This window comes from Manacus vitellinus, unplaced genomic scaffold, assembly GCF_001715985.3.
Source record: "Manacus vitellinus isolate BGI_N305 unplaced genomic scaffold, ASM171598v3 scaffold_52_pilon, whole genome shotgun sequence".
Lineage (NCBI taxonomy): Eukaryota > Metazoa > Chordata > Aves > Passeriformes > Pipridae > Manacus > Manacus vitellinus.
This window is the reverse complement of record NW_021940628.1, coordinates 1,648,430-1,675,063: the sequence shown is the minus strand read 5'-3', so window position 1 is coordinate 1,675,063 and position 26,634 is coordinate 1,648,430. Positions and strand designations below refer to the sequence as shown.

At 46.6% G+C, this 26,634-nt stretch overlaps 1 protein-coding gene across 1 annotated transcript in view; it reads left to right on the top strand.

Annotated features, from left to right (window-relative positions):
• The first annotated feature begins 3,831 nt into the window (after positions 1–3,831).
• MAN1C1 (mannosidase alpha class 1C member 1) overlaps positions 3,832–26,634 on the top strand; it is a 44,032-nt gene continuing 21,229 nt past the window's right edge. Inside the window, exons 1-3 of the mRNA XM_008920552.3 lie at positions 3,832–3,897; positions 4,793–4,889; positions 26,476–26,591. Of these exons, the coding sequence (XP_008918800.2) occupies positions 3,847–3,897; positions 4,793–4,889; positions 26,476–26,591 (264 nt within the window). The 5' untranslated portion in view covers positions 3,832–3,846. The remainder of the gene's footprint in view (positions 3,898–4,792; positions 4,890–26,475; positions 26,592–26,634) is intronic.

Genomic DNA, 26,634 nt, shown 5'->3' with positions numbered 1-26,634 from the left:
TTGGGATCTATTGGATTTACTGTAATCTTTAATTATAAAGTTTAATTACTTTAGAATGGATTATCAATGTTGGTGTCCGTCTCGGTGAGTTGCCTGGTAACGTCTCTGGTGCTGCAGCACTGTCTGTTCTGCAGTTCCAGGCTTTTAAACCCACCAAGTAAAAGCCTCTGGATATTTAGTGCCTGCCTAAATGGAACATCTCAATCAGCTGAGTTAACACACAGCCTTTTTTGTTATCCTTTTGCTGTTACGTAAATACATTACTGAGGACAGAGTCCCAAAGAAGTAACCTGAGAAGTTACTCAGCTTTCTATTAAAGATTTTCCAGTGAATTCCAGCTTTTTTGTATCATTCTGTTTGTATGGATATTTATATCTCCATGTGATAATATTCAAAACAGCAACACGTAATAAACATGATGCTGTTTCATCACCTTTCCCGCAGTCAATCCTGAATTATACAAGTTTATGCAAGTCTGATTAGGGAAAAATACATCCATTATTCCAAACATAAATGGCTTATCCTGGTGTGTTCAGGCAGACTTTTTCTTCTGCCTGCAACACTGGCAGTCAGTCTCTCTTTTTCTCTGCATCTTGTCATCTGGCAAATTATTTTTTTACACAGTTGGGGAAAATATATGGAATTATGTTGCAGCTTAAAAATCCAAACCAGAACAGGGCTATTTTGGGGAAGCAAGAAAGTTAGAGGTGGGAAAGAACAGATCTTGGGTTTGAAAGGGATGAGGCAACTCATCTGCCTCCAACTCCAGAGAAAGGAAGAGAGGTGGGAAAAAACCAGTTAGGAATACAATGGGGAAAGAAATATTTAAAATTACCCTCACCTTCCCTTTTTGTTAACCCAAACTGGAAATTTCTCAGATGCTTTGTAGTGAAATGTTTGAAGGGGAGTTGAAGAAAGGAGGCTGAAGAGCCACAGAAGTGGTTATCTTGTGAGGATAATGGCTTTGTGTAATGTTCCTTGGAAGTACTTGAAAGGGGCTGATTGGTCAGTATATTTAGATTTCATCTTTTAAGCATTTACTAATTAGCCCAGTCTAGATGGATCCAACTAATCAAATAGCTGTTTGGGAATGCTCTGCATTTGGGAGTCTTTCCTGTTAACAAAAGGAGGGCAAGTGATAGCAGGGAGGAGGTTTTCCCCCTTTTTTTTGTATTTTTTTCTCTCATCTCTCTGCTTTTTGCAAGACCATAAACTCAGTGGCTTCGAGTGGTTTAGTTATTAAATGTGCTAAAGATCTGTGCATCTCTTCAAAGTGAAAACACTTCCTTGGTCAAGTTTTTATCCTGAAACCTGTTTCATCATTACCTGGATCACAGAATTCACCAAACACCTTTTTGTTCTGCTGCTGCCTGTATGAAATATGTGGGCTTGAAAGCCAGATTCTTTTTGGGTTTGGATGGACCAAAGCACAAGGAAAGATAATGGCCTAAATGATGAAAGTGGTAGTGCAGATTTTCAGAATTCAGTTTCGTTATTTCTAGTTGATTTTAATGCATAATTGTCTGACTGGGCTGCTGAAACTCTCAAAAGTAACAAATGACTTACAGGTTGTAGAAAAGAAAGAGCAATCTGACAAATTAAATTATAAATTTGGAAGTCTCTGCCATAAATCAGCTGAGAGCCAGAGTGATTAGAATATCAGGGCCAAATAGATAATTATCTATTAGATGGCAGATGGCTCACTGGTAAGAGCAAAATCTAAAATTATGGATCTATTTCCATAATTTTTGTGGTTCTGGGGCCATTTTTCAAATGTAAAATGGCATAATGTTAACACTGATGTATTGTGATGTGTCATGACTGGAATGGCATAAAATATTCACTTCTAACCTTCGTGTCTCATCAGAAACCTGCCTGAAACACCTCAGCAGGCACATTCCCCTCCTGCACCTCTCAGCTCCGGCCCCTTCCCTTTCAGCCTGGAATTTGGAACCTGGGTCAGAGAAAGCTTTTGAGAGCTCCTATAAATGTGGAGTCCCCCCTTTTAGAAACTTGATGAATCTCTTCAGTGGTTTGGAAGTTGAGCTGCTAAATTTGGCCTGGAGAGGCAGCTGCAGGGAGCCAGCACGGGCAGAATGGTGCAGATGCTTTTGGCTCTTAAACTTTTCCAGTTGCTGCTTTTGGAGAGAGGAAAGCTCGATCTTGGAAAATGAAAAGGGAGGGGGGGGGCCCACATTATGCACCTTGCCTCCCAAATCTACAGGGTTTAAAAGCAGCAAGCAAAATTTTCTTCACGTAACGGAAAAAACCTGGCAGTTTGATGAGGCAGCGTATCCAATCTCATCCATCATCTGTCTCCCTGACTATCAGCTCAGGACAGAACAGAGAAGGAGAGTTTAAGACACCAGAGCCAGTGCAGCCCAAGAAATCATTTTGTAGGGGAACTTTCTGCAGCACCGTGACAAATGCAGCTTAAGTGGCTGAATAGGCAAATGAAGAATAAATGTGTTTGTTCGAACAGCGCTCGGAGTCCTGGGTGAAGTGGGTCACTCTGGGGAGCCTGTCAGGCCTCAGGCTGTCCCTCCTTGTGTGAGGAGACAGAAGAGAGGAGGAGATTTCCCTTGTAGGACATAAGTGACTGTTGAAGAGAAACCCAGGGTAGTTTTCCATCACCTCCCTGCGATGGAGGTGCTGGGGAGCTCTGGATCGCAGGGAGCCGTGTGAGGCAGCTGTGGCAGAGATGCCTGGGTTTGGAAACTTTGGGTCTTCTGGAGTGGAGGGGTTAAAAAAGCAGAGGGAAGGAATTAACTTTAAATTCCGTACTCAGCTTAAAATGAGGCTGATTCAGAATTACAACGTTAGGAGTTTCAGGCAACAAAATAGAGTCATTTCCACATCCTCTCCATGTCCAGGCTCTCTGTGTGCCAGAAGGGTGGGTCCTCCTTCCTCAGCTCTGATTTAGAAGAGGAGTGAACCCAGTAGATTGACTTGCTGTTTCCTTTCTGTCAGGAGCCCTGCTGTGGGAATGCTGTCTTTATGGAAACACCATCTTTCCTGCAGGGAACTTCAGGATCAAGCTCTGAGACATAAAAGCATTTGCTCTGTACTGTCCGAGAGAGGCCAGAGTCCCTCAAAGATTTGCCCTCTTCTCTTGATGAAGAGTGAGAACTTCCCATTTTGAATCCGCTGCCACTGGAAAAAAAAAAATCCAGAGATTTAGCAAAAATAAAGTAAACACCCTGAGTCATATGATTGAGACATGTTCAAGTGGATTTTGTGGAGGATTTCTTCCCCCCCCAGTCATTATTTAGTTTCCTCTCCACTGACTAATTCGTCCCACACTGAGTTTTTAAAACCCAAGTTGACTTTGTTTGTCCAACATTCCATCTCCTGGTGGTGTCAGAGTCCGAATGTTACCAATCAGTCCAGCAAATGTTTATCCTTCCTCCATATGACCAGCTTTATGAAACTTTACTTTGGAAGCTTGATGTTTGAAAAGGGCTGGGGGGGGATCTGGCGATGTGGCTTTTTGGGGCTGTGTGCTGATTAACGAGGATACTGCCAGAGGCTTGTGATGTTGGGCTTGTGAAACACACAGCTGGAGGGGAAAGCAAGAACTGAAATGACAGCAGAAATTCCAGACCAAAGTAACCTGCACATTCCTGATGCTGAAATAGAGCAGCAAAGGCTGCTGCAGACACGAGGCAGGGGCACTCTGTGGAGGAACGACTTGTTTTAAACTGTCATTTTCTCTCAAAAGTCTGGTTTGAGTGAAGCATTTTAGACAACTCTTACCTTTGTTAGGCTCAGCAGAGAATATTGTTGATTCTCTGAAGCCGCTTTCCTCCCCTTTGTTGTCTTTTTTTCCAGGGATGGAATCAAAGAATGTCCAGGTCACTGCGATGCTGGGGCTGGAACTGCTCAGAGCCAGGCTGGGTGGGTTATAAAAGGCAGCTTTATTTGAGGCACTCCTTAGAAGCTGACAAATCCCAGTCTCTCCCAGATGAAGAAAAGTTGCTTGTAGGTTTAATTTTTACTACCAGCTGGAGCCAAAGGGGCAGGAGGACAGAAGAGGCTGTGCTGGGGTGTGTGTGTGTGTGTGTTGGAACCTGCACAGACTTGCCTTGCAGTCCTCAGGGGAAGGTTGATGTGCTGGGCCCGGGCAGGACAGTTCAAATGTCCCAAAAGGAATTGTTTGAGTTGGAAGGGGTTTCTCAGAAATCACCCAGCCCTTGTGCAGAACTCTCTTAAGGATGAGACTTTGGAGTTTTGATAGAAGATATCAAAATGTTGTGGATTTCCCCTTTGCAAATATCTTCTCTTAATTAATAGAAAGAAAACTTCCGTGCAGTCCTTAAGACCAATTTCTTCCTGTACTTAGGGATAGATCAGCTTTGGCTTTACCATTTTGAAATACTGATAAAATTGAAATACTGATGAAACTGAAATTCTGAAATACTGATACTCCCCGAAAAAAAGGTCAGAAAGTCAGAGGTAGAGACATCTTCCTACAACTCCCTGTTGGTTTGGATAGCTGAGGGGAAAATAGGCTCTTGGTGTGTTGGATACTGTGGTACTTCTGAGATGTACCAGTCCCAAGTTATGCACCAGAAATGATGAGCTGGAGACTTCCTCAAACCTTTGGATGCAGCTCCACTCATCGTGTTCAGTGTGAATTCAGATTTTATAATTAATGGGCCATTGCTTGCTGGGTTTAGCAATAAATGAGAAACTCCCATTCCTGCCCAGAGCTGAGGTTCAGAAGACTTTCAGTCCTGTTAAGTGTTTTTATTCAATTTTATTCAATTTTATTCCATTTTTCTCTTCACAGATGATGAAATTTGCTTGGGATAACTACAAGCAATATGCACTTGGAAAGAACGAGCTGCGCCCGCTGACCAAGAACGGCCACATCGGGAACATGTTTGGTGAGTTCAGACTCAATTTTAGTGCAATTTCATTGAATTTTTTAAAGGTCACATGTCAGTTCCTCTCTCTGCAATGCGGTGAGGAGTCTGGAACAGCTTTGATCTCCTTCCTCTCTCCACTTGTGTGAAGCAAGACTTTGAACCCCTCTCCTAGAGGTGACCTACCCCTGTGCCATCGCTGGGAATCTCATTCCTGCAGGCATCTCTCAGTCCCAGCCTGTATCACCTCTCTGTGCAGGTCTAGCACCAAATGTGTCTGCAAACAGTGCTAAACTGAAAGTGTCTTTATTAAAACATGAGGGCAGTCCAAGCCTGACAATGGTGCTATTTGTCTGAGCTTGTAGACATCAGGACCTGACCAAACTGAGCATTTTCTCACCCGTTTCTCCACCGTGGAGCAAGATGTGAATTCCATGAAATATTGAGTGAATCAATATTAAAAGTTCCTTACAGTATGTGCACACTGGCTGGTATAATTTTACTCTTTAGCAGATTACCTCTTTTTATGTGAGCTGCTTATATAATTTCAGTGCTGTTCCCCTGCTCGTTCTGGTGGGATACTTGTTGACTTCTTGGGGTACTTTTTGATGCTTTGGGATATAAATCATCTTTTTCTTTTTTTTTGCACTCAAAGCATTTCCCTGCTCTGCTCACTCTGCCCCTGCTTGGCCTTGTGTCACAGGTTATGCCATGGTGAGACCAGCAGAATCTGCCTGAGCAGCACTTTCCCACCCATCCTGAGGGAATTCTTGCTGAGCAGGGGTCTCTCAGCTCCTTTACAACAGGAGTCTGTTTTGCAGAGATTATCTCCTGGGGAGTTTCCTCACCCAGATTAGAGTGGAATAGAGTTCTTTAGTGGGCAAATTATCTGTGAGTTTATTTCCTCAGGGCAAAGGGATAGGACTGATGGTATGAAGAGCACTCCCATTTCCTGTTTTGTACTCTGTAGGTGTCCCAGTCTTTCCCTACATAAGGCACATGACATGGGGATCTTTCAGAGTGGGTGTGGAGATCTTGTGCTTTGTGTGGAGACTGAGTTCAGCCTCCTACAGAGACCTCCTTAGCTCTGGGGGGCTGGGAGATGTGTGTGAAAGGGAAGGTTTGAAGGTAGAAATGAGTCAAGTGCCTTCTGACACCATCAGCCTGGGGAAGAGAAGCTTCAGGGTGACCTGATCGTGGCTTTGCAGTACCTGAAGGGGCTAAAAGAAATGTGGAGGGAGACTATTTATGAGGGCCTGGAGTGCCAGGACAAGAGGGAATGGCTTCACACTGACAGAGAGTAGGTTTAGATGGATATCAGGAAAAAATTCTTTGCTGTGAGGGTGGAGAGGCCCTGGCAAAGGTTACCCAGAGAAACTGTGGCTGCCCCATCCCTGGAAGCTCTTCAGTTCCTCAGAATATCCCAGAGGGTTAACTCACATCTGATTGTGCAATACTGGGCTGCAAGAAAGCCACGTTAATGGCTGTGGGATATCTGGAGGAAGCAGTGCTGGAAGTGGGCTGGAAGTGTGTATGACAGCCTTGCTTTGTCAGGGGCTTTGATTCGGGTTGGTTTGTCCTTTTTTCTTGTTTCTCTTTCAACCCCCTCCAGCAAGACCCAGGTTTCTTACTTGAGAATTAAGTTCAGCACTAAGTTAAGCATTTTGCAGCCTTTCCATTCTGGCAAGCTTGTCAAAATTCCTCAAGGAACATGCCAGTAAACAGACAAAAATATTGAAAGCTTTAAAATGCATTTATCATGCTAAAACAATTGACAGTACTTATGCTTGTTTGTAGCGTGCCTGTGAGCACTCTCAAGGAAAATGCTTTGGAGCACAAGGATTTGCAGACAATTGCAGAAAAGAAGCTACATGGTACATTTCAGCCTTTTAATAGGCTTTTCCTCCTTTTAGCTGTGACTGGTAAAGAAGGGAAGCATTAGGCAATCCCTTGCTGCAGCCCTCTATCCCTCTTGCCTTCAGAGACTTTTAGAAATTAGGACAGGGCACTGTTGCCCTTCATTGTTGCCCACTGCCCCTGCTGTCACATCTTGCATCTTTTTATTCCTAAATGCAGATTTAAGGGAGGCCAGTTGGGTGCTCTCCAGGCTGGAGATGTCAATATTAAGCTGAGATTTCTCTGCAGCTGCTTGCACGTGGGAGGGAAGGAACCTCTTTGGGGCTATTTTCGTGTGTGTTTGTGTGCATGAGAAGCAATCAAGTTCCTGAAGGGTGATACATTTTGCTGTTGTGGATGTGATGCTCACTTGTAGCCTTCAGTTTAGCATCTCGCCCTGGGGGAAGTGGGGGAGCTGCTCTGGATCAAATATTCTCTCTCTAATCAAAGTAGAAATAAAAATAAACATTCACCTTCTGCTCCTACGTAGCATCCTGCTTCTCCTGACAGCTGTGAGTAGCATCCCTTCCCAGCGTTTTTCCTGCCCAGGTGGCAGGAAAATCACTGGCAGGAAAACTCTTGTATCCCCACATCAGTCAATCTCCTTGTTCCTCTGCCTTGGAAGGTGGCAGCTCACCTGGAAATTCAACTTGCCCACTCCCCAAATAATTTCTAGGCTGCTACTCCCACTGCAGGCAGCATCCCACTCCCTTGGACTTTGATCTGGTGACTTGGTCCTTACGTTCCTGCTTGTGATTGATGTTCTCCAGATCCTATTTCTAGGGCATCCATTTCATCAGGACTCTCCCACGTTCTGGACGTGGTTTATTTGTACAGAACTCCTCTGATTGCTGTCATTTATAATCACTGCAGCTTGAGAGCCCTTTCCTCAAACCCACAAGCTGTGCTTCTTTCATGAGCATTAATTATTCATCTGTGATGCTGGTGATAAGATGGGCTCTGCAGTGGGGTAAACATGTTTTACACTTTCAGATGTGGGATGATTTGCCTGGAAAATGTGCCGTGGAAATGGGCAAAGCACTCTGCCAGGGGTGGAGGGATGATCCCTTGCTGGAATAAAACCTGCACCACAAGGTTCCAGTGGGGATGGCTGCACAACTTGGGGGTTTTCAGAACTTGCCTGCAAGGTTTCTCTCTGCACTTAAGGTGAAACCTGCGGAATATGAGGCCCAAAACATGCTTTTTAAGGGAGATTTAAGGAAAAATGACACCGCTGAGCTCGTGGCTGAGGGCAAGGCTGGAGATCTGCAGGCACTTATGATGCTCCCAGTGCTGATCTAGTTATTTTAACCCTTCTTAACCATCTCAGCATTCCTGCCTTCGGTGCTGCAAGCATTCAATTTACTGATGTTTGCAGAGCATGTTGGATTCCTGGGAGCAGGGCTGCTGGAGAGGGCAGTGGTGGTGTGTAGCACAGCCCTTGAAGTGCACCTGTCACTGGGATATCCAGCAGCAGAGAGCTGAATTGTTATTCTGCCTGCTCCCCAGGTCTGTCATAGCCACTTATTTCTCTGACAAAATGTTTTTAAAATCCTGTTAGCTTTACAGAGTTTCTCTAGCTATGGGAGAGCGAGCTGGCATCTATTGCTGCTCAGGCATCAGCTGAATTGTCAGTTCCATTTTGATTGCACAGTCTTTTAACAATGATAAGGTAAGAAGCCTGATTTTCAGATATCTCCTGAAGTGTGCAGTGCTGGCAGCAGAAGAGAATCCTTCTTTGACTTATAACCTGAGCCAATTTGCTCTGAAATCAGTGAGAGAAAGTAAATATGGAGCCTTGGTGTGCTGTCAGACATTTTTTACCACCTTAATGCACGTTGGTATATTAATTTTAGTTTAAAAATAGCAATCCTTAACTAGGTTTCCCCTCTTGCTTCCTCTTTCCCCACTTGAAATCACACCTAAAATTATGAATTGCCTCGTTGCAGCCATTGCTTCTCTCAGCATATGCTGAATTTATGCAACACTGTGAGGCTCTGTAGCTTTATCTGATGTGAATCCATGTGACAACTGTCACATCCAGGGCACATCCAGGTCACCACGACCGGATGGCAAAGCTCTGACAGCAGCTGGATCTAAAAGGTGAGAGGTGTGTTTAGACCTCACCCTTGAGCAGGGCTCTGGTGTTGCTCCACGTTTGTTTGCTTGGTGACAGGACACAGGGAGATAGATCTGCACAGGGTGGAGAAATTCTTGGAAAAATCCGTGGCTGTGTTTGTGTACTCGGCTCAGACTTTGGCCTGAGCTGTCCCAACAGTTTGTTTGGAAGACAGGAGGTCGTTGCTCTCAGCTGCCTGGAAATGGTGCTATTTTGGCTCTCCAGCATAAAAAAAAGGGGTTGAAATGGCTGGGGAAGCAAAGCAGTGACCACATGAACAGGCAGAGAGGCCTCTGGAAAATTGTCCTGAGATCCAGAGCCCTTCAGGTTTGTTCTCCCTGGCAAATCCCACCAGGCCTTGTCACTGCACTGTGACACTGTGACCTGCCAGGCTCAGATCTGGCTGGGGATTCAGGGAACATCTTCCCATTGGATTTAACACCACCAAGCTCCTGTCACAGCCAGCTTTTAACAGCAGCTGCTCTGTGACTGTCACCTCAGGTGCTGGGCCCAACTGGACCCAAAAAGCTCCACATCCCAGGATTAGTGCCTTCAACCATCCAGTCTTGCCAGCTGAGCCAAACATTTTCCAAACAGCTGCTTCCTTCACCACTGATTTATCTAGGAAACCATGGAGCAGGCAGGAAGTGTTCCCACCTCAATTAGAAGCAACAGGAGTTGATGTATGAATACACATAACACAGGAAAGGTAATTGGATGAAAATATTAATTCAGCAACATTCCAACTACCAGAAGGAAATGGTAACCTCCAATTGTGCTGCACCTTTTCTGTCTATAAGTCTCTTGCCCTGGGATCACAAAATTACAAAACCCTGGAGTGTCCTTTTATGTGATTAAAATAATAATAATAATAATAATAATAATAATAATCATTGCTTTCTTAATTTGTATGCTGAATTATTCCTGCTGCCTGTTGCACATGACATTATATGGTTGGCTCTGTGGGCTCTTTAAAGAGAAAAATATATTGTAATGAAGATGTTGCTGGAACTCTGTTGCTCCCTGGCATCATCATCTTTCTAGGGGGTTTTTTGTGTGTAATGTTACCCAGTTGAACTTTATTTTCAGGAGGGTGTTTTGAGTTGACTTTGGCTTTTGCTGTCACTGAAATCCGTAGCAACAAACTTATTTCCTGTCAGCAGGAAGCAGCGAATCAGGATATCCTCCAAATACCAACCTCATCAGGGACTGACTGTGTGATGCATGTTGGAGCTGACATTAATCCCTGTTGGGGGGCTTTTTTTTCCTTGTTTTGACCTGCCAGAGATCACTCCTTGCAGACCCCAAGGTGGCCATTAATACTTCAGGAGACTTGTTCCCACTCTGCCCTCACCTTGGGTTGTGCTGGGAGCGGTGGCTCCCACTAAATGTGCTGTTCCAAGCATTAGCTCAACCATCAGGGCTCCGCTGAACCCTGAACCTCACACAGAGATTTAAGCTTATTACACTGGCTCAGCTGACAGGGAGCAACTTGTCAGCTCGAAATACTCACTTCAAAAGTTTAAACAGGAAAAACTCAGTGTCTCATAGGGTGGCCTGTGGCCTTCTGCAAACACCTTTGCTGCCAAAGCCTTGTTCTGGGGCTGAGCAGAGCAGCAGTTCTGGAAAAAACTTCATTTGAATCGAACAGATTCATCTCCCTTCAGCTGAGATTTGCATCTTAGAAAAGAAAGAACCCAGGGAGGAGAATGGAGTGGAGAACAGCCTTGGCCTGAGCTGCAGAGCCCAGATGCACGTTCAGGGTCTCTCTGTTTGTGTTCAGCCCTGGAGATGCGAGGGCAGCTGCCAAGGCTGGACAGCGTAGTTTGGTCTGGGCCTGTCCTTAGCAGGAAGCTGGGCAAGCTTCACGTTATCTCCATGCAAACCCATTAATCATCCCAGCTTCCTCATGAGCTCCATGAACTTTCCATTGACCCTGAACGCAGTTTTGAGCTTAATGAGGCCTAAAAAGTGGGAGAGAGTGTCTTGGGATTTGTCAGAACTGCTGTGCGCAGCAAAATGGAGGAGAAGGAAACGAAACAAAAAAAAACAGAAAAACAACCACTAAAGTAGCAAATGAAAGCAGAAAAAGAGATGAAATTGTGTTGAATTGTGACTGGAGAGGGTTCTGTGGGGCCTCTTTAAGTTGCTGAGGAGTGGAACGTGCAGTGGCGTGGAGGAAGCCACGCGTGAGCAGCCCCGTTACCAGGCACGCAGGGAACAATCAGGCTGTAGCTGTTTTTTCATCCCTCTTCTTCAGATTCCGAGGGCTGTATTTCAAAATACAGTGAGCTTGGCTTTAAGATTTTTTTTTTCTCCTTTTTAAAAAATTTTTCTCCTTAAGCACCCCGTTATGGATGTTGTCTGTGCCTCATTCCGGACACTAATTATGCGGAAATAATTGCCTAATCTTCGGCGATATTGAGCGTGTGATTAAAAGGCAGCCAGCTGAGAGTGGGTGGTGTTGGACTGCTCACAGATTCATCTCTGGATTACGGAGGCTTTGGTGGCAACTCCACAGCAAAAGCTGAGTTGGAGGTTTGGCACTTCCAACCGGCTTGAACAAACATCCGGCGTCTCCTCCAGGGACCTCACCGGCACCACTCGCTGTCGGGTTGGAGTTGTTGGACAGGGCTTGGAGCAACCAGGGGTAGAACAAGATGAGCTTTAAGGACCCAAACCATTCTGGGATTCTGTAGGGAGTTCAGTTCCAGGCTGGAAGCTCCTGAGTGCACAGATGCCTCTGCCTGGGTCAGAACGTGTCTTTCGGGAGCGCTGAGGGCCAGTTGTCTTCTGGCCACCGTTGGCAGTCAGATGCTTTACAACATTTCCTGCCAGAACCACAGGACTGTAAAGGTTGGAAAAGAGCTTGAAGATCATTAAGTTCTACTGTTGATGCAGCACCACCACCATGTTCACCATTAACCACATCCTCCAGTGCCACATCCACTCGTTTTTGAACACTTCCAGGGATGGTGGTTCCACCACTGTCCTGGACAGCCTGTTCCAACTCTTTCTATGAAGAAGTTTTCCCTGATATCCAATCTAAAACCTCACCTGGTGTAACTTGAGGCTGTGTCCTCCTCTCCTGTCACTTTTTCTCTGGGAGCAGAGCCTGACCCCCAGCTGGCTCCAACTTAATCTCAGGTGGAGGTTGCAGACACAAACCCACCTGCAGACAGGCACTACCACAAACTACGTAAAAAAGCAGAGCAGGTTAAGAATATTTTAAAAATATACTTTTAGCCGTGCCTTTTAATGTTGGAAATATCTCAAGGCTTCTGGATTTCTTATCTTTATCCCTCTGCATTTAGCTTTCCCTTGTTTATTCAGAGGAGATGGGGAGCTAGAAACTGTGCAGCAGAAGAACCCACTTACTTTGGTTTTAATTCACTTGTTTTCCACTCTTGAAACTTCTGAGGAGATTAGGCAGGTTCCGAACTGATTTTGCTGTGTTAGATTCCACATTTAGAACTTAACTGCTTTATCACATCATTTTGTGCTGCTGCTAAAGCTTTTTTCCACCCTCATTATGTATCTCATTGGATATTCATCTGGATTAGTGTTAGATTTTGACATTTTTCTATTCAACTACAGGAGATCACATTTCAAATGGCTCCTGCTACAGCATTTCCTTCCCTATAATTTCTCCAGGTACTTGTTTCTGATATTTTTTTTCATCTCTGGTGCCTTTTGGGGCCAGAGAAGTCCCTTATCTCACTTAATCAGTGGGTTTAACATCATCCCATAGGACGTCAACTCTCAGGTTTGTCACTGGTTTCCAGGCTGGATCTGTGTGCTCTGAATGTTGTGGTAGGCATTTGTCATTCAGAGACCTTTATGCTTTTAAAAAACACTTTCTTTTAGCCTCTCAGGATTGTTCTTGTCTCTAGAGAGGATTTTTTGGAAGTTCAAGAAAATCCCTTAGCCTTTGCTTGAGGCATCCGTGTGAAAAACGTGGATGATTTTTTTTTTTTTTTTGGACTTACTAAAATTGTTCATCCTTCTTCTGATGTTTTATTCTCCAAAAAACCCACTGCACCCTAAGACACTTTATATGCAGCTCCCAAAAGAAAAAAAAAAAAAAAAGGAGAAAAAGCTCAGTGCAGGAAAATGAAGGTGTTTCAAGAGGAAGTTCTAAAGGCAGAGGTCGTTTCCTGCGAATTTCAATATACCCAGAATATATTTCTCTGATAGAAACATGCAATTAAGAACACCTAAGTTGGGCCTGTTTCTCACCATGGTGCTTTTATCTGAATGCATGATTACACTGGGATATCATTTCCTCACAGCTGGAGGCTGGGAAGGCACAGACTGTGTCAGTGGTGAAGTGCAGCGTGGCCCAGGATCACAGCATTCCAGTGATGGTCTCCACAGCCCTGCTCTCTCTGTTTCAACTTAATTTCCAAACTCCAACCTGTGCTGTGTCCTGCAGGCAAGAGCAGATAATTCAGGAACAAAGAAACTGAGGATCCGTTTTTTCCCGTGCATGAGTGCAGGGAGAGCTTTCATGGACTTCTCCAAGGCCTTCTTCAGGCATCTGGAAGTGGAAGTCGCCTTCAGGCATTAAAATTAACACCTTTTGACTAGGCTAGAACATTCCTTCTCTCTTGGCAGGCTCCATCCTGGTTGCTGTGGGAACGAGCATTTTTAATTTCCTGACTTGTGTGTACATCCCAAATTGTAACTGTGATGTTCCCTGTCACTAAGGTAGCTTTGGGGGTTTGAAGGGAACGGAGCCATCAGAAAGCATTTTATGTAGCACTTCCTTCTCTCGGAATCACTTTGTTGCATCTGCAAGGGGCGACTTCATGAGGCTTTTTGGAGACCTGCGCTTCTCATTACTGTGAGTAACAACAGAATACAAAAGTAACAGCGAGAAGTCATTTAGTCCTTCACTTCCTAAGGCACCCTGAGGGCTCCCCCGTGTTGGAAAGTCGTGGCAGGCATTCTGCTTCAGTGCTTTACAGCTTTAAAGCCTGTGCTGGTGCCTGACCCTGCTCTCCTGCGGAGAGTTAAGCCGTGACTTCTTGGCCTTTCCCCGTGGATGTGGAGAATGGTTTTCCCGTCTTATTCTTTGCAGCGTCTCTCTGTGCCTTTGCAAAATGTTGTCAAGTTTCCCTCAGTCTCCTCCCCTCAAAGGGTGAGCAGCCCCAGACCTTACCAGCTTTAATTGTAGGTCACATTCCGTGCCCTCCTCCTCTCACAGATGTTGCCTCCCTCTGGAGTCTCCCGATGAGCCAAACTCTGCCTGAAGTGGGACGATGTGGAGAGCGGGGCCAGAGCCCTTTCTTGTGTGTCACACACGTTATTGCTCATCCTGGGGTGGGGTTTGCTCCTTTTTGGAGCATTGCAACGGTGTTGATTGGAGCTGAATTCCTGATCCTCTGCAGCCTCAGTATCGTTTTCGGCTGAGTGCTGCTCGAGCTGTTTATTCCTTATGCTTCATGGTTCGTTGTGCTTCCCTCGGGCTGGAACGCGTCGTGTGTCCTTATTGAATTGCATCCCGCTCGTTTCAGACTATTTTCCCAATTTGCTGAGATTATTTTGATATCTAATCCTGTCAAGTAACATACTGGAGAGCATTTGGAGGCTTTCAGCCGGGGTCTTGTTGGTGTGACTTTAACAATATGGGAGAGAAAAGGAAGAACACGGACAGATGGTCCCAAGTGACAGAGTTACCACAGCTTAATGTGTTCCTGCTCATCGCTGAGACGTGGTAATGGACCATTTGCATTCTCCTGACCCACTGCATTCACAAATAAAATGCATTTAAATTCCTTCATCCTTGATTATTAGGGTTCCAGGCTCAGCTCGTGGAGCGCTCAGCAGTTGTCCAGACCAGCAGCTCCACTCTGTTCCGTGCTGAACAGCACAATTAATCCTATTAATTTATTTTTGAGGCAAAGGATGGTTTCATTCCTTTTATCTCTGAATTCTGCTCTTGCACCTGGGCTTGTGTTAGGGACCGGATCCTTTCTGGGAACACACTCTGGGAGGGGATGTTTGCTCCTCTGGACTGTCGATAAAACCACGTCAGGGATGAGCAGTTTTATAACCCCAAACTGGAACGTGGTGTCTGCTCTGCAAAGCCCATCCAGAGCAGATCTGCTGAGGGGAAAACGCTGTCAGGACTTACAGGCTGCATTTCTGCTGTGCTGTCATAACACATCTGCCACAGCACTTTTTGGGAAGTGTGTTTGGAAGATAGAAGGGCACCTTCTTTCTAATTATTGTAATGAAGTGCCTCTCCTTTGAATTCTAAGGTGAATTAGCAGTCTCTGCTCATTAACTGCTACCTGTGTCTCTCAGAGAACATGGATAATAGTTGCAGGTAGGACGTGTGTCTTTGTTTTAATGGGCCTGTTGGGGCCCCTCACATTAAATGATGCAAGTCCTCGAGGAGGTGTGTGAAGGAGCAATAAATAGTATATAATCAGATTACCTTTAACCACTCTGAAATTAATTTCAAGCATCCAGACCAGGAGGCACCAGCAGCGTTTTGCCCCACCGGTATCGCTGCTGTTGTCTTCTGCTGAACCTTCTTGAACTGGTCCTCCCAGAATTGCTCCTTGCTTGTCAAATTAGCCATCATTGTCAGAAGTGATTTCCTCTGCCTCACCGACATCTGAGCCCCCTTGCCCAGGAACAGAAGGAAACCTCTTTCCCCAAGGAGCATTTGAGTGATGATCACTTCCCATTTTCTGCTGAGCTCTCCGTAGCTGATGTAGCCTGCCTGCAACAGAGTCTGTGTGTCAGGGGAGACAGATTGGATACACGTGGAGAGTGGATTTGCAGTATCTCTGCTGTATCAGGGATTGTGTTCCTGAGGCTCAGTCAAACCAGCTTCCTCCTCTGTGACACTTTCAAATGGAGACAGTTTGATTTGAGCTCCAGGAGGTTTGGAGTCATGCAGTGACGGGCCAGGGCCTGTTGTTGGAGGATCACTGAATGATGAAAGATGGTTGGAGAAACTGGGGAAAAGAGGATTAAACCGGGGAGCTGCTGCCAAGTATTAAATGCTTAAGAATCAGTTGGCAATAGGTGCTTATCATATGTCTTCTTTCCCCTTCCTGAAGGAAGTAACTATCTGAAGGGCTGTAGCTGTGACAGGCAATTCGTTTTTATGCTGAACACCTTTCTTCTCTTTTTTTTCCCAGTGCATAATAAGAATATTGCTAACCTGCTCCCATCAGCCCACTCTCCTCCAGACTCTGCCTACTTTGCCACACTCCTAAATGAGCACGAGCTCTCTTTTTCTGTCTCTCACCCATGGCTGGTTCAGGGGAGAGCTGCCACCTCTGGTTCAGCCTGAACGACAGGCTTAATTCTTCAGGGGGAATTGATATTTGGAAAAAACATGAGTGGTTTGTAATCCAAAAAGGCGATTTCTCCCCCAGCTGGAACGGGTTCTGTGTTAAATTCAATCAAAGCCAACACTTCAAGATGCTCCTCTGTGGTGCCAGATTTCCCCAGAAGCTGTGCAGGCCATGTGCTGACACCGTCGTGTGGTGCAGGTGGAGCTGGGATTCATTATCACTTCCCGGGAACTCGGAGGATCGCTCCTGTTGACAAGGAAAAACAGACTGGGCTGTCTTGTGAGCCAGATGTTTGGGTGATTCCCCCAATGCCAGTGTTGAGAATTCCTTTCCTTTAGGTGGGAGGCTCATCCTTGTTTGGCAGGTGGATTTTTTTTCAAGGCTGTGTTACCTTTTAAGTCTCTGCATGGTCTGATGTGCATGGTCTGATGTGCTGTAGGCTCTGCTTCTTCCAAACCACATGCTCCAGGATTAGTTGCTCTCCTGTTCCTAAGCATCTCTCCAGGGAATGATCAGCACTTTGACCTTTCCTTAGGTGGAGCAAGTGTGACTTTATCCACCCTACAGTGGCACAGGACTTAGGGTTTGAGTTGATTTAGGTGTGAAGCTTATGGAGTGGTGGTAACCTTGGCATGGTCTTGAGTGATGTCCTGTGTGGAATTCTGATGGGTCCACTAAGTATTTCTTCTAGAAATACAAGAAAATTCACCTCTCCAGGTGCAGGGAATTGGTAGCTGGAGAGATTGGTAGCCCCTTGGTAGCCACCATCCTTCTGAGGAAGTCCCTGAAGTGTAGGTGTGCAGTGGTTTATTTAGAAAGCAAAGAAAAATGAGGTTGCTCCAAAGCTAATGGACTTTTTTTTTTTTTCCCAGTCTGCAAGAGAATGTGCTGATAAAAAAAGAAATAGATCTAATTCTTGGACTGCTTCTCTGTCCCCTTCATCTCTCTCTTCTGCTTTCTTGTTGCTCAGATGTAATTTGTTTAGTTTACCTTAAATAAAGGGAATGAAGTTGCTCTGTGTTACAGCTCTCAGGCTCACAAACAAAAACCTCAATAAATAAGACACAGTGGCAGGGTTGTAGCTCAAGTCTGGTGTTTCTGGCTTTGCAGGCTTCATCTGCAGTGTGTAGGTACCTCTCACAGGCAGCCGAAGGACTGGGCTGTAATGAGATGATTGTGAAGACTTAACTGAGAAATTTTCTTCCTTTCTGAAAAGGCCTGTAACCCATTTCCTAGTTTCATTTGTGTCAGCTGAACAAATAGTCCCAGCTCTGTCCTGGAGATCACTGACAACTGGGTTGATCCTCCTTGTAATGTGAGCAGATTGAGTTTCTACTTGAGAGTATCAGCTGGAAGTGGAGTGTATTTTCCAGTGCTGATTCTTGGTGCAAGGTGTCTGTGCTGGAGGACAATTCTGATAGGAAAAGTTGAAAAAACAAGCTGGTGGGAGTGTTTCTGCATGGCCAACAGCACCATTCCAGAGGGAGGACGAATGGCTGGTGCTCAGTGCTCAGGATGAACAGAGGCAGAATTGCCTGGACAGAGGATGGTGGATAAATTCACAGGATCAGAGGAGGTGGTGACACAGCAGCTGGCACAGGGACAGGTCTGTGCACCAGGGGCTGTTTGTTTGGTGTCACAGGGCTCACCTGTGCTTTGCTGTGTGGTGACTCTTGTTCCTTGTCTTCCTGTAGCTGGTGCTGAGAAGAGCAGGCAAAAACTTTGGTCACTGTGCTGCAGCATTTCCCTGAATAGGGATTTTAATACCTTCTTATTTCTCTAACCAGCACGTTATCTGTATTTAAACCCTCTTTGCTTTCAAACTTGGAGGGAGATGCCTCCTGCCTTTTTGCTGGCAGAAGAAATTAAGGCCCAGAGCAGGCAGGGAGCTCTGGCCTAAGCCCAGACCCTGTCTCAGGAGTTCCAGACTCCCATCGCTCTGTCTGACCCGGAGCGCTCCGCAGAGGGGACTGACTGGCAAATCTCTGCTGCAAGGCAGGTCTTTCAAGAAACTGTGCAGTGATTTTCACAGTTTACTTTGTTGCCAAGATAATTCTGAGCCGTGTAAAACGTCTCTGTGTAGATTTCTCCCAGAATTCGACAGTTTGCCACCACCCAGAAGCTGTGTGGTGACGTGGTCCCAGCCGGCTCCCAGGCTTCTAGCACGAATCCCTGGATAAATGTCAGAAGTTCAGGCTGGTCTCCAAGCACTGCCAGTGAGAAAAAGAACCAAAAAGAACAAGAAGAGCAGCACTCGGGAGATGGTCGCTTTTCAAACTCCTGCTTTAACAAGGCACTGATTTTAATCAAAGCCAGACCAGCTGTTTGAAGCCTTCAGACCAGCAGAACCAGGCAAGGGCATCTCCATGGTTTTGGTTCTTCTTTGGCCCTGGCACCACCTGCACCCTGAGAGGTGAAGATAAATAACCAGTAACAACCAGAGCCTTTTGTGCCTCGACAGTTAACAAGTTCATCATGTTTCATAGAAACTGCATCCTAATTTTTATTCCAAACAAGATTTCAGCACTAATTTCTGTTTTGACAAATATGATTTGACATAAGAACAGTGGGAGTCAAGACCTTTCATTTTTGATCTGGGTTTACATTGCGCTGATCTAAATTCCTCCCCCTTCTGCTCTTGCCTTTCAATTGTAAACTCAGTTATTAAAGTTAGCAAAAAGCCATTTGAAACCCTCTGTTCTGTAGCATTTAAACAGTCCTGCTGTATGCAAGATTAAGTCTGATATCTTCCTAATGACTTGTGCTGCTCATTTGAAGCCTTGCACAATGCATTACTGTACAGATTGTTTAAATGGCTTTGTTGAAAAGGAAGGATTTGGTTTCTGTTCACTGGGTAACTTCATAAAGGATTGTTTGCCAAATGGCAGGGCCAGGCCCCCTGGGTCTGAGTCTCCGTGGCATTAAAGACGATATTCCCCAACCTTTTCTTGCTCCAGTGCTTTGGCACTGCCTGACTGGGTGTGTTGGTGAGGTCAGTTTGGGCTTCCATCCATCTCTGGGGCAGACAATTCACAGCAGTCACAGGGATACGTGGCTCTAAACACGGGTGATGTGGCACAAAGAACCTTCTGGGGGAAGGTGTCCCTGCCCATGGCAGGGGGTGGGAACTGGATGAGCTTCAAAGGCCCTTTCCAACCCAAACCAGTCTGTGATTCCATGGTTCTGTGAGAGAAGAATTTTCTTGGAGGTAAACCCTGACATCAGGGAGGTAGTGCTGGAAAGCTGGTGAAGATATTCCCATCTCCTGCTGCTTGGGAATCCTTGCACCACGTCCAGCTTTCCAGAGGTGCATCTGGGAACGCTCTGAATTCGTCCTTGCTCCTTGCACCTCGACAGCAAAGCTGGTGGGAGGTGAGACAGGGAGACTCCTGCATGTGATGTGTGGGTCATTGCAAGGTCTCACCTGTGAGCCCTTGTGCTCCTTGGCTCCCCAGGCATGGAATGTCAGGTGGATTCGGGAATGTCTGATGGAGTCAGGCAGCGCCGTTGCTAAAAGGCATTTCTCCTTCCTCAGGGAAAGGGCTATTACAGACCCCACTCTTAGCTACTTGTCTGCTGAAGCATCACTTTTATGGGTTTTTTTAAGGCTCTCAAGGGACAGACTTGCAGCTGGGAGCCCTTCAAGTCTCATATCTGGCCTGTGATACTCCAAGCTGGCTATTTTGGGAGGAGGGGAGTGAGGGGAGGCGGCGCTCTCTGTCCCTCCCGTCACAGCTGCTCCACTTTGGAAAAATCAAACATTTGCTAAGCTCTGGGGGCTGGATGTGTCCTGGGGTTGGGCCACTTGTTTAGTTTGGGAGAAGCAGGTGCAGGTCTGTGTGCTAAGTCTGGACTTGCACACGTAGATCCCCAGCCTGTGAATACCTCACCCCAAGGAGGTATTTCATTTTGGCCAAAATTCCTTTCTAGAGCCTGACTGAGTAACTTCCCACCAAAAAAAAATTAAAACCCTCAAAACAAGGCAACAAAACAGGGCAAAAAAACCCTCACAGCCACCACAAAACTGATTTTGACCAAGGGGTGCTCTTTGACCCTGAAAAGTGATACCCCTCAGGTAGGGATGGAGCTGGAAAAGCCAGAAGGAAGAGCAAGGGATTGATTCACCCCTGTGAGCTGCCATGGGGAGCATGCAGGGGTGTCCTGTGGGATTCTGGAGAGAGGTCCCAAAACCCGAGGTGCTGTACTGGCCATCCCTTCTGTTTGGCCCTGCTGCTCTGCATCCTGCTTAATACAAGCCCTGTGAGGTGAGTGAAGGTAAATGAATTGTGCTTTGTTACCGGTGAGTCACAACCATTGTCTCTTCTCCTGTCAGTGAGTCACTGTCAGCTCGTTGGAGCAGCCTGGAAGGATCTGATGGGGCTTTGTGTCCACGGCAGCTGCATGGGCTGAACTGAGGAGAAGGCAGGAGGCTGAGGCTCCAGGGCCCAAGGGGGTGACAGATCTCCTCTGTTAGGGGCAGCACTTTGGTGTTTGAACTGACAGAGCTGGGGAAGACAAACCATTTTCTGAGCACAGCAAAACCCACCATCTATTTCCTGATGCCAAGGGAACGCATTGAAAATATCCTGGATGCTCTTGCAAGTGCTCTGCAATCTCTTTGTTCTTCATTTTTCTTTCTCTGTAGTCCAGTTCTCTCCCTCTTCTTTTTCCTTCCCTGATTTTTGTCCTTTCCTTCAGTTCCCTGCTCACTCCTGACTCATGTAGCTGCTGTTAAATCTCCCCAGCACTGTCCATCTCTGCTGGCTGTTGCTGCCCGTGGGTGCAGAGGGTGGAGGCCAAGGTTCTTTCAAGCTGAAGGTTCTGACCTTGGCTGCAAGAAGCTTTATGAAAAGTTGTGGCTTTCTCTGACGTGCCTGTCTGCTGTTCTGTGTCACTCCCACAGAGACTGAAGGAGAGCTGAACCCAGGGCAGTGTCACAGTCTCCTGATAAAAGGCAATTCTTTGGTGTGAACTCTTTGTCTTTTGCTCAATGGGTCACCTTACTTCCTAAAAAATGCTATCCTGGGCCCTTTCTAATGAGGGAGCTGGACTGTGCTGTGTGAGCAGTGCCTGGATCAGTGTTCTGGCCCAGTGCAACCCGTGGCCATCCCTTGCTATTGGGGTGCAAAGCATCACAGTTGAATTTCACATGTGGATTTGGTGGCTCATGAAAGCTTCAGCAAGTCAGGAATATACTCTTAGTGCTCTACTAATGCAGTTTCTGTTGTGTACCTGGTGCTGGTGTGTTTGCTTGGCCTGTTTCTGCCTAAATTGGTGGGTTTGATTTGCAGATAATGGGTAGCTAAAAGGAAGTTCACTGGCAGAGCAGCAGTTGTGATTGTTACCATAGTTATACTTAGTCCCTGCTTGGTGCTGTGCAGTGCTTTTCAAGCCTTAATTATGCCTTTCATGTCTGGCAGGTGGCAGGGCAGGTACTCCCCTCCTATGAGAGCCCTCGTGGCCTCCCTGTAAACCATCCATGGAGAAGAAACTGCTCCCTGTTCTCCTCCACGCCCGGGGATGCTGGAGGAGAGCAGGGCCATGGGACATGTGCAGATGAGTGAATCCTGTGCTTGTGCCAGGGACCCCCATCTGTTACTTGTAGGTTCCCCACTCACCTGACTTGGAGCTTTTCCCACCCTCTGGCTTGTGATCCGGATCCCACTTCTGTCACTTCTTGGTTCAGAGTCCATACAGATCTTCCTGTTGGGGTCAGAGGAGCCCCAGGCCACGGTGGCAGCTCTTCCCTTCTGCCCTGTGCTCTGCCAGGGGCTCTAGGAGGGTTGTCCCTCACCTGGCTGGCAGCTCCCTGGTGTCCTGGACTTGGCTGTAACCTGGCAGACTTTTGTACCTGTTAGTCCCTTTGGTCATTGAGGTTGGCATGTGTCTTCCAAGGTGTCCCCCCCCTGCCCTGGCCCAGTGACACACGTTAAACCTCCTAATGAGCCTTTGGAATTGTGCTTTGTCTTATGAACTCTTGCTGCAAATGGCTCCTTAGAGCCCCTGAGCTATCAGGCATCAAGGACAGAAGAAGAGGATGAGCCCTTCTTATTCAGATTATGTACCCCAGAGCAGAACAAGCTGCTCTGGGCTTTATCTGGGGTTTTTAGAGATAGCACTGCCATTAATTCCCCATGAAAGCCCTTCTGAAGCTCTGCTGCATGGAAGGTCTGTTCCTCCAGACTGGCATTAGAGCACATTCCCAGGGAGCCGTGGGGGCACGGTGTGAGTACAATGCCAGCTCCTCTCCGTGGAGGCTCCATTCAGCACCTTTCACAAGCATTCTGTTAATTAATGTAATGTTTGTTAGTGCTCTCTGTGGCAGTGCTCACTCCTCTGGGTGGGTGGGAGCAGGAACAGAGCAGCCTTGTTGCCTACACTCCTATCTCCATTCTTTTTGTGCACAAAAGAGCAAATGCAGGGTGGTACAGGCCCTCCTTCGGCTCAAGAAGAGATGAACCTTTGTCTTGCTTCCATGAGCTGCTGCTTCTCCTCTCTTGCTGTTCACTCACGGGTGGAACCCCAGGCAGAGGCCCTGCCACGTGCTGTGACAAGAGCTGCTCTGAAGTCCTTCAGCTGGAAATGTCCCCAGACAAGCATCCCTGAGTTCCACCTGAGGTCCCAGTTCTTCTCCCTGGTCCCGGTGGAGGAGGATCATCCCATTCAGGAGGACTGTGTGCTCTCACTGGGCGGTGCAGGAGCTGGTGTGGATCCCAAAGCTGTGCCCCATAGACCCACCTTCCCTTTTGGGCATCAGCAGAGTGACTTTGCCTCTCCCAGGTGAGGTGTATCTCCACTCCAAGTCAGTTTTGGAGCAGGATTAGGGGGAGCTCTTCATAGCACTCAGAGCCTTAGGTTTGTGGAGACAGGTAGAATCTCAGACATGGAGTCCTGCTTAAAAGCCACTGCTCCCATCTCTGAGTACTTTCAGGAGTGTTTCTTCTGAGAGTTTCTTGGTTTCTACTTTAAAACTCGAGTACAATGAGGCTGAAACCAGCAATTTAGAGAGGAGAGTGTCAGCAAGAGTCAGAAGTGACACAGTGGGGTTTGCTTCCTTTTTCTTTTGAAGCTGCTTCCCCTTTGATTATATCCCTCACACGTGCAGGCTTGGAAAGGTGATGATTTCTAAAGGAGCGTGTCAGGCAGGTGTCAGCACCTTTACAGTGGGTGTGGATATGTTGTAATGAACACACTGGGATGTGGACAGCACCATATTTTGACAGCTGAGTATAATCAGAGCTGCTGGACGTTGTGTCACGAGCTCTGTCGTGACCCGGCGAAGCAAAATCTGAGCAAGAAGGAAGGAAGATGTTCCTGTAGCAAAGAAGTAACAGAGTCAGGGACCTTCCTGGATGTCCTGGCAAGTGACAGGCAGAGCCAAGTCCTGATGCCTGGTTTGCTCTGTGGTTTTTTATCATTCTCATGAGGCTGAAGCTGAGGCGGCCGCTCTGGTGTTGTGATGGGCTTTGGGAGAGTCAGTCGTGCCTTTGCAGTGGCTTTAAAGCTGGTCAAGAAGAAAGGAAACATTGCCAAGACCCTTGTACAAAACACACAGTTCATCAGATACAGAGGGTTAGGGGAATATTTAAAGCAAATGTTTAAACTGACACAAAGACAAACCAGCAGGGAAGGGAGGTTTGCCCTCCACTTTGTCAAACACAGGGAGGAAAGCTGAGCAACTCCAAGCTCTGCCATAGCAAAGATCCAAGCATGTTCCCAATCCCCAATGCAATTCATGTATTTAAAGGCCTTACTTGCTAAAAACATAAAAGGCTCTGTCAATTCAATAATTTTTCACTTCAATTAATCATCCCAGAAAATTGTAAGTTTATTGTCCCTTTGTCTCTGTTTAGCTTGAGCAAATCCAACTTTTCTCATTGTCTCTCTGCAGATTATGAAAAGCTTTGTTGATTATATCATCAAATTAAATCGAGCCCATTAGTGTTGCTCTCAGAACATCACAGTAACAGGCTGTGCCTCAGGTGGCATTGCCCTTCCTTCTCTTTTTAAATGCTTTGCCTGCGTCTGTGTCGGGTCTCTCCTTGCTAATAGGAAAGTGTATAAAAATCACATAATCATTAATATTGAAGGTTCATTAAGGTTGATAAAAGCAGTGCTGCCTGCCATGGTGTTGTTTTTCCTGGTCAGTGCTTTTGGCAAGCACTCCAGACCCACATCAGCTCAGCTGTGTTTTAGGACCCACCAGTTGATCTAGTGACTGTTTGACTCCATCTCTTGCGCCCTCGGAGATGGCTCCGGTTAGAGGATCATTTCCCAAGCCTGTGGGAATAAATGGATTTCTAGAGGCTGTTTCAACTGTCTCCATCCTTTTCCACAGCTCCTGCTTTTGATGCAGACATCATCCGAAAGGCAGCAATCTGTAGTTGAGCAGTAAAGTCTTGGTTGGGTTTTTATTAAAGCAATGATGTGCTGGCTGGCTGAGAAGTGTCAAAACTGCAATCTTGTAACATCAACAAAATAAGGCAGGATCCTTCCTTACGGGAGAGGAATGCTGAGAGCAGAAATGAGCCCGACATGGAATTGTTGGATCTCAGCACTTCTCCTCTGGGGGTGATGTTCATCAGACACAGTCCTTTTTTTTTCCCTTAATAAGAAAAGACCAAATTCTGAGGGTTCATGACAACTGATTCACCTTTGCCTTCCCCTCCCCTCTGCAGTAGTTCCCCAACAGTGCATCCAACTGGGTTTTCCTCTCTTAAGCAGAACAGGAATTGAAGTAACACTGAAGGTATTACAGAGGTGCCAAACCAATCTGAGCATGCAATGAAAGGCCGGGGGCACTGGGGGAATTTGGGATAGTAGTTTAAAGTCTGTAGGTGAGAAGAAGGGACTGACCTGAGCCAAACAGAAATAAATCTCAGGAAAATCCCTGGGCATAGCAGTGTGTGAGAGTCTTTCTGCTGGAAAGGGAGATGATGGGGACAGAGCTGGTAGGAGCAGCTTCTCCTGCAGAAATGACAGCTGAACTTCATCCAAGTCTTTGCTGCCGGAGATTCCAAAAGGTCTGGCTGTCAGGGGGTGGGCAGGAATGTGGCTGCAGCTGAGCAGTGTGTGTGTGTGTGTGGGCCCAGCTCGCTGATGGTGATACAGAGGCAGCTTCACGCCTGTGTCCCTGGTGCGTTACATCCACGGAGGGATGACTGATGATCATCCCAAACTGGAGTCCTCCACGTGAGGATTTGTGTTTGCTGAGTTATCCAGGAATGGGGTGGCCTTCGTAATTAAGGGGTTTGAGTCACGATGTGCTTCGTTCCCTTTGCTGTCCCGTGCCAGGAATAATTTTAGGGAACCCAGACAGAAATAAAACCCCAGTGCTGAGGTGTTCCAAACCCGGGGTTGTTACATCTCTAATTCCTTTTCATCTCAACTGCTGTGAGATTGTCTGCCTACACACCCTGCGTTCTGCCTCACTAGGAGCTCTCCTGTGGTCCTTTTGCATGAGACAATGCTTGGCATGAAGTTTTTTACATAAATGACCTGGTTGGTCCAAGTACTTGGTTGGAATTTACTTCAGCCTCGTGTGTCCCATTGCCACCTGCTGGGGAATGGTGACTGTGCTCACAGGGACTGTTCTGTTGGCCAAAGGAAGGGACCGGTCCCTAAAGTCACCCACTCTCTGCTCAGGGTTCACTGAGATTGGTTTCTGGTCTCTCAGCCTCCAGGGGTGGCTTTTTTCCTTTCTGTGGAGTATTCTGTCCATATGCTGGTGGTGGGACACCCTGGGTCATGGCATGGTGCAAAAGGATTTGTGACCCCAAAAAACAACCCTGCATGAGGACACGAGGATCAAGGTCCTGCCTTGGATGCTCTTGCACAATAAAAATACAGTTCAGTCACATAGAAGAGGCTTGTGCTGGTAACTGGGTTGGAAAGAGGCTGAATTTATGTTTACAGATAAACAAAGATTAGAGCTGGAATTGCCCAACCACTTTGACCAAGACAAGACTGGAAAAAAGGCCAAGGCTTGCAGTCATGACTGGTGGCTTCAAGCGTGGACCTTGAGCTGTCCCTTGGGGGAATTCTTTCAGAAGTGCCAGGCCTTTGAAAATTGGGTCTCTCCAAATTTGGGTGGCAAAGCTCACTAGTCCTGGTAGAAAATCTCAGCCTAGGCCATGGCCAGTCTGGATCCCATCCAAACATCCCCGGTACTGGGGCTGGGAGCTGCTGCCTGTGCCAGCTCCCACAGATGGGTTTGGAGCTGAAGAGGATGGGGTGAGTGGGGCTTCATCACTCCCTTGTGTTTGTCATGCAGGAGGCCTTCGAGGAGCAACTGTGATCGATGCCTTAGATACCCTCTACATCATGGAACTCGAGGAGGAATTCCAAGAAGCCAAGAAGTGGGTGGAGAAGAGCTTTGACTTGAATGTGGTGAGTCACTTACTGGGAATGCCTGTCTGTGTCACCTGTACAG